We start from the raw sequence: 11999 nt of genomic DNA on the forward strand, positions 1-11999 counted from the left end.
CCAGTGAAGAGGAGCCTCACGGCACCTGGCACCTGACTGTGGCTTCCAGAGAACTACATGGTGGATTTGGCTGGTGCCTTCTCCATGGACACGGCTCCAGAGAGTCAAGGACAGTTCGCTTTTGCATAGAAGGGTTGACAGGACCCTACCATGTGTCAAGGTTTGATGGCACGGGATTTGGCTGCCTGGGGCGGCCACGGTGCCAATGTTTCGTTGTGTTAACAATGTTGTATTAACCTCTAATTCTCTTGCAAATTTGAATGCAGCTCCCATCAGTTCTTGCAGACCTATGGTGGTTGGTCTTTAGGAGTACTGGTGAGTGTCCAGTTCCCCACTGAGCGCCGATGTTACGGCCATGTGACTGCTCTCCTGGAAGGGGCAATGTGGAGTTGAACCCCAGAAGCAGAGGGTACCTAGCTGCCAAGAAGGTAGTCATCCAAGAGAACAGAGGAGAGCACCCATCAGGTTTTAGTCCCAGTTATAGAAAAAATCTGGGAGCCAATACTCTCTCATAGAGAGACAAGTGGCAGTCTGTGTGCTGCCTTGTAAGCCCGTGTGACCACGCCCATGTTGGGGGTGGCACAAACCCCATTTGAATAAAGTAGGAGTTGGGGGCAGTATTTCCAACAGAGGGAAGCGGTGAAGACCAGCCCTCTGTCACAGGAGTTACAGGCCTTGTGAGGTCCTGTGACATGTGAGACCCTATGAAGGGATAAAGCTCGAGTGGAGGAGCTATTCCCTAGTTTGTTCTGAGTGGGCATGTCATCCTCACAGAGGCCATATGTGCTAAGGACGAGTCAAGTAGGTGGAACCCTACTACACGGACAGCTGTGACTGTCCATTTGAGTACAGATGAACTGTGGTTTGATTCAGATACTGGAAAGAGTAGCCCTTTGGCCATTAGAAGGACAGCTTGGCTGTCTTTGTGACACTAGCAACAGTGGCAAGTAGGCCATCATCCTATGTGGGGACAGGAAATGTGAACTCCACCAAGGGGTGGAACCTACAAGTTTTGCTATTAGGGCCCCACATATGAGTACTGGTCATAGCATGTTACAGTTTGTATTATTATTGTGAACTCTGTGTTTAGGGAGCTGGCAAGTAGGCAGAGTGCCCCTAGGTGGCCATCCAGCGTAAGAGGTGCAGCATAGGAACACTGTCAGAGTATCCCGGATGCTCAAGGCCAAGTGGAGTGTAGAGGCCTTGTTCAGAACATGCTGGATGTCCAAGGCCATGTAGAGCATGGAAATCTTAATCAGAACGTTCATGGCTAAGATGCTATGTGCAGGTGCAAGGATGTAGTAATCCAGAATGCGCAAGCGTGCCCTTCTCTAACCCAAATGATTGATGTCACTATTTGGAAAGAAGCCTCTTTTGTCTAAGTGTTATTAAAGTATGGTACTGACCAGCAAGTTAGTGAGCTCATATGCAGCTACTATGATAGGCTGTGGGTCCAGAAGCAGTGCACGGCTGCTCAGATAATACCTCCTATGTTGGAGGCTGCTACTATGTAGGAAAGGAGGTATCTCCGTTACCTAGCCAGTGTGTGGCTACCTACTATATGGGACTGTTTTGAAAGACTGTTTGTTTTTTTTTTAGTAGCTTCTTGATAGCAATGGCTACATGGCCACTAGCTTCTACAATAAAGACTTTCTTATACAGTCCCCCTCCCCCCAAAAGAGTAAACTACTGAGCATAGAAAATAGGACCAATGAGATAGAGGAAAGAACTAGTGATATCAAAGATAGAAACCAATAAATGACACAGAAGGAAGAGAGAATTAAGAAAAATGAAAGAGCTCTATGAGACCTATTTGACTCCATCAGAAAAAGGCAATATAAGAATTGTAGACATTCCAGAGGAGGAAGAGAGGGAGCATGGAATGGAGAGTCTATTAAAATGAATGGTGGATGAGAATGTCCCAAATCTATGGAAAGAACTAGATCCTCAAATCCAAGAAGAATACAGAACACCTCGTTACCTCAATCCAAAGAGGTCCTCTTCAAGGCACTTGGTATCAAAACTGTCAAAAATTAATGACAAAGAAAAAATTCTCAAAGCAGCCAGGGAAAAGAAGGAAGTGACCTACAAAGGAATAGCCATCAGAATTCCATCCGACTTCTTAGCAGAAACTCTACAAGCCAGAGGAGAGTGGAACCAAATATTCAAACGCCTGAAAGAGAGAAATTACCAGCCATGAATAATATATCCAGCAAAAGTATTCTTTAAATATGAATGAGAAATAAAGACATTCTTGAGAGATTTTATCACCATGAAACCTCCATTGCAGGAAATACTCAAGGGAGATATTCCACATGAGCAAAGAACATAAGGTCACAACACAAGTTCACCAAAAAACTTACAGAGCCAACAGGAATAATTTGTGACAATAAAAATATCCATTTATAATTAAAACAATAAACTAGGAATAGAAGGAAAGTACCTCAACATAATAAAGACCATACATAATAAACTCTCAACTAATATCATACTCAGTGGTGAAAAACTGAAAGCTTTCCCTCTAAGATCGGGAACAAGACAAGGATGCCCACTCTCACCACTCTTATTCCACATAGTGCTGGAAGGCCCAGAGCAATAAGGCAAGAGAAAGAAATAAAAGGCATCCAAATTGGGAAGGAAAAGTGTCACTTTTTGCGGATGACATGATTCTGAATATAGAAAACCCAAAGACTCCACCGAAAAACTATTAGAAACAATAAACAAATACAGTCAAGTTGCAGGATACAAAATCAATGTGAAAAAATCCATTGCCTTCCTATATACTAACAACATAACTTCAGAAAAAGAAATGAAAAAAAAAACAATTCCTTTTGCAATTGCAACCCCCCAAAATAAAATACCTAAGAATAAACTTAACAAAGAACACAAAGACCTATATGCTGAAAGTTACAAAGCGTAATTAAAAGAAATTGCAAAAGTCATAGCAAAATGGAAAAATATTCCATGTTCATGGATTGGAAGAATCAATATAATTAAAATGGCCATATTGTCCAAAACAATGTACAGATTTAATGCGATCCCCATCAAAATCCCAATGTCATTTTTTAAAGAAATAGAACAAGAAACCATCAGATTTGCATGGAACCACAAAAGAACCCGAAAAGCCAAAGCAATCCTGAGAAAAAAGGAATGAAGCTGGAGGTATTATACTACAGAGCTACAATAATCAAAACAGCATGGTATTGGCAGAGAAACAGATATACCGATCAATGGAACAGAATAGAGAGCCCAGCTATAACACCACATGTCTTTGGACAGATAATTTTTGACAAAGGAACCAGAAATGGTATCAAGCTAGTCTCTTCAATAAATGGTGCTGGGGAAACTGGAAAGTCACATGCAAATGAATGAAACTGGATTACAGTTTGTCTCCATGTACAAATGGATCAAAGACCTAAACATAAGACCCTAAACAATTTTACATAGAAGACAATATAGGTACCAAACTTATGGACCTTGGCAGTAGAGAATATTTTATGAACTTGACCCCAAAGGCAAAGGAAGTAAAGGCAAAAATAAATGAATGGGACTATATAAAACTAAAATGCTTCTGCACAGCAAAAGAAACAACAAAACAAAGAGGCAGCCACCCAGGTTGGAGATGATATTTGCAAACAGTACCTCTGAGAAAGGTTTAATTTCCAAATATATAAAAAACTTGTAAAACTCAACAACAAACAAACAACCCAATAAAAAAGTGGGCAGAGGGCCCTAGCCGGTTTGGCTTAGTGAATAAAGCATTGGCCTGTGGACTGAAGGGTACTGGGTTCAATTCTAGTCAAGGGCACATGCCTAGGTTGTGGGCTGGATCCCCAGTAAGGGGCATGCAGGAGGCAGCCGCTTCAATGATTCTCTCTCATCATTGATGTCTCTCTTCTTTCTTCCTCTCCCTTCCTCTCTGAAATCAATAAAAAAATATATATTTTAAAATATATTTTATTGATTTTTTTACAGAGAGGAAGAGAGAGAGATAGAGAGTTAGAAACATCGATGAGAGAGAAACATCGATCAGCTGCCTCCTGCATACCTCCTACTACGGATGTGCCTGCAACCAAGGTACATGCCCTTGACAGGAATCGAACCTGGGACCCTCCAGTCCGCAGGCCGACGCTCTATCCACTGAGCAAAACCAGCTACGGTGAAAATATATTTTTTAAAAAAGGTGGGCAGAGGACCTGAAAATACACCTTTCCCAAGAAGATATACCAACAGCCAATAGATACATGAAAAGATGTTCAATCTCACTGGCAATTAGGGAAATGTCAATCAAAACTACAATGAGATAGCACCTTACACCTGTTAGAGTGGCCATTATCAACAAGACAAGCAATAACAAGTGTTGGAGAGGCTGTGGAAAAAAGGGGACCCTCATTCACTGCTAGTGGGACTGTAGACTGATACAGCCACTATGGAAAGCAGTCTGGTGATTCCTCAAAAAATGAAGAATAGAGCTACCATACAACCCAGCAGTCCGTCTCCTGGGTACATGCCTGAAAAACTCGAATTCATGTAGTCACAAAGATATAAGCACCCCTATGTTCATTGCAGCATTATTCACGGTAGCCAAGACATGGAAACAACCAAAGTATCCCGCAACAGAGAACTGGATAAAGAAGATGCAGTACATATACAGAATGGAACACTACTCAGCCATAAGAAAGGATGAAATAGCACCACTTGAAGCAATATGGATGCACCTTGAGAACATTATGTTAAGTGAAATAATTCAGTCAGAAAAGCTAAAAACTATATTAGGTCATTCATATGTAGGACGTAAAACTGAAACTCATGAACACAAACAGCAGTGCGGTGGTTACCAGAGGGAAGGGGAGAGGGAAAAGGGGTTCCTAATATAAGGTGACAGGAGATTTGACACTGGGTGGTGGGCATGGAGTATAATACACAGATATTGTAACATAGAAACCCACACCTGAAACCTGTATGTTCATGTTGACCAATGTTACCCCAATCAATTTAATAAAAATATTAAAATCATAAAAAAAGAGTGCCATCTATACTTCTAGCTTGGGTGATATGGTGGATTGTTGCGCCATCAAAAGAATCTAATCTAATAAAAGAGAAGCATGCAAACTGACCATCCTTCGCTATGCCCCAGGCCATGCCCACCAGACAATCAGAGTGACTATATGCAAATTAACCCAATCAAGATGGCAGCTGGCAGCCACGGAGCTGGAGCAAACAGGAGGCTTGGTTGCCCTGGCAATGGAGGAAGCCAAGCTTCCCGCCTGCCCTGGCTGGCTGTGGCCTCCACTAAAGGCAACAAAGTTTCAATTATAGAAGATAAATAAATCCCAGATACCTGCTTCCAGCCAGCCTCCACTGGGAGGTTGGGTGGCTGAGGGCCGTGGCCAGCCTGCAAACAGCCATCAGCCCCTTATCCAGGCTGGCCAGCCACCCCAGAGAGGACTCCCACCCTGAAGGGACTGTGGCCAGCCTGCAAACAGCCATCAGACACTCACCCAGGCTGGCCACACCCTCATGGAGGGAGGGTCCGTGCTGGGGGGCTTATCAGCCTGCAAACAGCCATCAGCCACTCACCAAGGCTGGCCAGGCACCCCAGCAGGACCCCACTCCCTGAAGGGGGTGTGGCCAACCTGAAAACGGCCCTCCGCCCCTCACCCAGGCTGGCCAGCCACTCCAGCAGGGACCCCACCCTGAAGGGGGTGTGGCCAGTCTGAAAACAGCCCTTAGCCCCTCACCCAGTCTGGCCAGGCACCCCAGCAGAACCTCCACCCTGATCCGGGACACCCTTCAGGGCAAACCAGCCAGCCCCCACCCATGCACCAGGCATATAATAAAAGGGTAATATGCAAACTAACCCTAATAGCAGAACGACTGGGAATCACTGGTCACTATGACACACACTGACCACCAGGGGGCAGACGCTCAATGCAGGAGCTGCCCCCTGGTGGTCAGTGAGCTTCCACAGGGGGAGCTCTGCTCAGCCACAAGCCAGGCTGACGGCTGCCAGTACAGCGGTGGTGGTGGGAGCCTCTCCTGCCTCCTCAGCAGCGCTAAGGATGTCCGACTGCAGCTTAGGCCTGGTCCCCGCTGGCAAGTGGACATCCGGGCTGCCAGAGGGATGTCTGACTGCCAGCTTAGGCCCAATCCCCCGGGGAGCAGGCCTAAGCCAGCAGGTGGACATCACCCAAGGGGTCCCAGACTGCCAGAGGGCACAGGCCGGGCTGAGGGACACCCCCCGCTCCAAGTGCACAAATTTTTGTGCACCGGGCTTCTAGTCTATAATAATAAAAGTGTAATATGCTAATTAGACTGGACATCCTTCCGGATGAAGCCGGGACTGCGAGGGAAGCCTGGGTCCCAGGTGCCAGAGGGAAGCCTGTGCTGGCAGCTGGGAGAAGGAACACCTACTCTTGCATGAATTTTTGTGCATCGGGCCTCTAGTTGGAGAATAAAGGAGGGGAAGTATGTCCAAAAAGGAATATTCCCAAGTTTTAAATATACTATTAGAGGTACCTATGGGTGGGACATACGGTGGAAATTTCCAGTGGGCAACTGGATTATCAAGTATTAAAGAAAGATTTTATATATTATCAATCATGTCATATGTGATATCATGACAGTAAAAGGTTGAAAGGGGACTGGGCTAAATCTACCTTCTAAAGAAGAAAAGGAACCTACAAAGGAGATGAGAGAAAAAAGGGTAAAAGGGATTTCAGAGAGAAGTGACACAAAAACCAAGGAATAAAAGCTTTTAAGACAAAAGTCACACCAAACGTACAGCATTAAAGTCAGTAGCTATTTTAGGTTTTCCAGATTTCCATGTTTACTGGAAGGGGTCTTAAGGAGAGGCAAGGAAAAGTTTACCTGATTTACTGAATTTAAGATAGAAATGTATACACTGAGGATGAAGAGGAAGTGGATAAAGCACACTGAAGCAGACAACAGCGGCAGATGCAGGCGGGTCCTCAGCAGCAGCAGACAGTCACAAGGAGAGCGGGGTCCTCCACAGCATCGTGCCGCTTTCCCTGGAGCTGGGACAAAGCGAATGAGAATGACACCTGCTACAGGGAAGTTGGGTGGCAGGAAGCAGGTAGCAGGTGATCTTGTTTGATGAGCATGAGGCTACTGAAGAAGGTGAGAAGAGTGGCTGAGAACTGGGCTTAAGGAGAGTTTGTCTAGAACAGTTTATCAGGGGAATGGAAGAGGGAGATGTCCTGAGATAAAGGACAGATTAGAGACATGACAGGTCCATGGAGATTTTAGACCTTAAACTTGTAATGACACAAGTCACCATCCTATCTAATAATAGCCCAAATGGTAATTGACCGTACCTTTGCTACACCTCCCATTGGCTAATCAGCACAATATGCAAATTAACTGCCATCAACAAAGATGGCAGTTAATTTGCATATACCGGCTGGGAGCGAAGCAAGCCAGGCGGCGGAGGCGGGAGCAAATCAAGCTGGGCAGCTGAGGGAGGCGGGAACGAAACAACCTGGCCGGGTGGCTGAGGGAGGCGGGAACGAAACAAGCCGGACATCCCCCGAGGAGTCCCAGACTGTGAGAGGGCACAGGCCGGGCTGAGGGACCCCCCCTCCCAAGTGCACAAATTGTTGTGCACCAGGCCTCTAGTATTTACATAATACTTGAAACTGCTAAACCATTTTAGATGAGAGGGAAACACAGCTAGGGATCCGCTGATGAAGAGCAGGAGGGTCTGGGAAAGGGACTATCTGCTACTGCATCTTACATTGAAGAGGAGGAAGAAAGACTAGGAATGGTCTGCCTGGAAGGAACGATGCAGGGACAAGAAAACAGGTCCAGAAACATGGAGGCATGGAGCAGACGAGGCATCTCAGAGGGAAGGAGGGAGGAGGTGGGAAGAGATTAACCAAAGAACTTACGTGCATGACCCATGGACACAGACAATAGTGCAGTGCAGGCCTAGGTGGGGGGAGGGGGAGGAGGAGCAGGGTAGAGGGGGTCAGTGGTGGAAAATAAGGGGATATCTGTAGTACTTTCAAAATAAAGATACATTTTTAAAAAAGGAAGATAAAGTGACTGTCCCCAAGAGGTCACCTAAGAGCAAAAAAGCCAGTAGCAAACAGTATAACAGGTATATGACAATGATGTTAAAAATTTGCACAGAATATTATAGCTGTTTCTTGAAAAGAAAGGCTGACTGACATATTTGAATTCTGTGAAGTATAAAGCAAGGAGACGGCAAAGACATGGTCTCTCACCTTGGGAATGATGGCCAAGTTCAATGCACATAAGGGGAGGAGGGAGAGGATAGAAACCACAAACAATGACACTATTATTGAACATTTAAAAAGTTAGGGACTAGCCCTGGCCGGTTTGGCTCAGTGGCTAGAGCGTCGGCCTGCAGACTGGCGGGTCCCAGGTTCGATTCCGGTCAAGGGCACATGCCTGGGTTTCGGGCCCTCCCTTACTCTCTGAAATCAATAAAAATATATTATATATAAAAGAAGTTAGGGACTAACCAGCCGCACACATTTTTTTCTTAAAGTTATATAATATAGACTTAAAACAATGGATACAAACTCTTCCCTCTCTACTGTATTTCTCAACTCCTTACATCTGAACTGGTCTCATGACTTCCTATGATCAACACAAGGTGGGAAAGGCAAAGTTGAAGTTTTAAACTTGGGCTTTATAAAGCCTGACACTTTCTCTTGCCATGAGGACCCCTAATACTTCAACCAAGTGAACAAGACAGGGATGGCCTGTTGGATGAAAGACTACAGGGAGAGAAATTGTGGGCCCCAGGCAGCAATCAGCTAGCAGAGGCATGAGTGAGCCCAGAAGAAACCAGGGAAACATCCAGCGGAACCCAGCACAAAGTTCTAAAGTCCAATCCTATATAATAAAAGGCTAATATGCAAATTGTCCCCTCGACGGGGAGTTTGACTGGGAGTTCAACTGAGATTTCAACCAGGGGGCGGGGCTGGCTGGCCAACCGCCTGCGGCTCCTCCCCCCAGCCAGCCCCGCCCCCGATCAGCCCTCAGGGACGGGACGGCCAGACCCCACCCATGAAGGAATTCGTTTACAGGACCTCTAGTAATAAATAAATGGGTTACTGTCTAAAAAGTAAATAAATAATGCTCTAGTCAGTTTTATCAGTGGTTAGAGCACCAGCCTGCGGACTGAAGGGTCAGAGGTTCAATTCTGGTCCAGGGCACATACCTAGGTTGAAGGTAGATCCCCAGCCCCCCCATTGGGGCGGGTACAGGATGTTGGGAGCCATTATAAATCACATATACATCTCCAGCTTACAACAATAGGTTTCTGGCTCCTCCAAGCCAACTCCCGGTTTGGCCTGGAGTTAAAAGATAACCTTGTGATTTAGCCTGGAGTTAAAAAATAACATACCCTCACCCTAAGCACAAAGCAAGCTACATCTCCGCTGATAAGCTGCGACATTCCAAAGCCTGTTACATCCTTAACGACTTCCTTTGCCCACCCCCCTCCTCTAGAAACAACATAAATACCACCCGCTGTAAAAATAAAACTGAGGCTTGATCAGAACTTTGTCTTGCCTCCATTTCTTCGTGTCTCCTATCCTCTCATTCCTTTGCAGGATTTGGTGCGGTGTACCCACGAAGCGTGCCCTGCAGGTCGGGGCAACAGGAGGCAACCAATTGATGTGTCTCTCGCATTGATGTTTCTCTCGCTCTGTCTCTCCCCCTCCCTTCCACTCTCTTTAATAAATAAATAAATACTGTGTAACAATGTGTCTATTATAGACAAACAAGATCTGTTGAAAAAAAATGAAGATACTTGCATAAAAAAGTTGACATTGAAAACTTTTTCTTTAAAATGAATTTTTTTACATGTAGAAAACTTTCACAAAAATGAATTCAGGAAAAAAGTCAACTGTGCGATAATCAGGGATTGTGTAAGTCAGTGCTTCTCAACGGTGTGCATGTTCTTGGCTCTTTAAAGAATGTTCTGCTGGGGACCGGCTGCCTTACAATTAGTCACAATGTGAGAAGTGGAGAGATGGGAAGAGATGTATAACATATTGAAAAGCCACAGTGTGGCTACTATTCTATATTCTTTTGATTTGACTGTTTTATATACAATTTTGTTTCCAATAAGTCAGTCTACATCCTGTGAGAAAATTATGCTTCTTTGATCCCTAAGAGCAGGCTTGGTCACTTGACTTGTGAGAGTAACATGCTACATCCAAGCAGACTCCACACAATTCTGCCAGCGTTCTTTCCCCTCAGGTATGAAAACACCATGTCCAAGGTAGGCGCTGAGCTTCAGCCTGGACCCCAGGATAAAGAAGACAGAGGAAACTGAGTCCCAACTGACCTACATCCAATATGTACCATGTAAAGAAATAACAGGTGAGAAATAAACTGTTCTTATTGTAAGGCACCAATATTTCATGATTGGTTGTTACTACAGATGACTAACAAACACTGACTAGCACACCCTGAAAGTAGAATGTAATGGCAAAAAAATTTATAAATCAAGAATTGAATAAATCAGAAATACTTGTATGTACTTAAAAAATAAATGTATGCTTCAAAAACAGTTGTAAAGGAAAAAGCTTTCTCTAACTAAAAACAGACAAAAGATGAGCATTATAACAAAATGTACTTTCACTCACTAAAATGTACCTGCATTCTATAATTATATTTATAAACATGAAAAAAGATAAAATAATTTCCTTTTCAGTATATTTCTTCAATGTTATCATATGTGATATGGTATATAAGTACTTATTAACCATTTTAACTGTTATTGGTAGTCATATTTTTAAACTGTTAATGATTAAAAAAAAAAAGAATCCTGTGCCAGTGGTAACACAGGAACAAATGCTTACTCAACTGATGAAATAAATTCAAATTAAAGCCCTACGGGGATTTCACTTTAACTTAATAAGGGAGCAAAAGTTAAAAGCAAGCTTGTTAAAATTCAAAACAGCAAAGCCAAAGGTTTTAAAACATTCATTAGTAAATGTTTTAATTATTGCTGTTTTACAACTTTAGTAATAAAAAGAACTTTGAAAAATTCAGCATGACCACCTAGTCATACCTTGTATATTTGATCGCCATCTTCTGGTTCCGGACTAGATGGCAATGATAGCTGGATATCATGTAATGATCCACTCCCATCATGCTGTCAGAAGGAGGAGAAGGAAAAGAGAGATTAATACATAACTGCGGGCATTCAGTTAACCTCAATTCACCCCAGAGCAAATGCTAGCATGGCAAAGAACAAATAGAAAACAAGTTGTAGAAATCGCCCTTTCATCTCTATGCACTTGTAGAAGGAAATGTGGAAGAGCGAACCTGGCCAGGTGGCTCCATTGGTTGGAGTGTCATCCCATACATCAGGGCACATACCTAGGTTGTGGGTTAAATCCCCGGTCAGGGAGCATATGGGAAGCAGCCAGTTGATGTTTCTCTCTCTCTCTCTCTCTCTCCCATTTCCTCTTTCTAAAATCAATAAAAACATATCCTGGGGTAAGCAGTAAAAGGAACAAAAAAATGTGGAAGAGGAAAAAAAAGAGCTAGGGCAAGAAAAATTTGTAGAAATAAATAACATAATATACTAGAGGCCCAGTGCATGAAAATTCATGCACTGGGCGGGGGGCGGGGGGGGGGGTATCCCTCAGCCTGGTCTGCTGCTCTCTCGCAGTCTGGCCTCCCTCTGCAGGAGGTGACCTGGCAGGCTGATCAGGGGATGGCGCCGGCTGGTGAGCAGTAGCTCCACCCCGCCCCCGTCCCACATCCCTTCCACCGCTGTCCCCTCCCTCTGCCCGCTGGCACGCGCCTTGGCTGGCCTGGCGCCACCTGCTCGCCAGCCCCACCCCCCGCTGACCATTCATTCTGTTGTTTGGTAGATTTGCATATTACACTTTTATTATATAAGATGAGTAGGTGAAGCAGAACACCTCTGAAACTTTTAGAATGGGAAAAGAAATATGAGAAATTTTCTAAAGAATTTTAAGATT

The 11999-nt window shown here is 44.3% G+C and overlaps 1 protein-coding gene across 1 annotated transcript in view; it reads right to left on the reverse strand.

Moving 5' to 3' along the window:
• Nucleotides 1-11161, reverse strand: part of CCSER2 (coiled-coil serine rich protein 2) — a gene marked incomplete at its 5' end in the record, with an annotated part of 46825 nt that extends 35664 nt beyond the window's left edge. Inside the window, one exon of the mRNA XM_070431952.1 lies at nt 11078-11161. Coding sequence (XP_070288053.1) covers nt 11078-11161 — 84 coding nt within the window. The remainder of the gene's footprint in view (nt 1-11077) is intronic.
• Between the last annotated feature and the right edge of the window lie 838 nt (nt 11162-11999).

Source organism: Myotis yumanensis, unplaced genomic scaffold, assembly GCF_028538775.1.
Source record: "Myotis yumanensis isolate MYYU_CA2020_CCGP unplaced genomic scaffold, mMyoYum1.0.hap1 SCAF_13, whole genome shotgun sequence".
Taxonomy (NCBI): Eukaryota; Metazoa; Chordata; class Mammalia; order Chiroptera; family Vespertilionidae; genus Myotis; species Myotis yumanensis.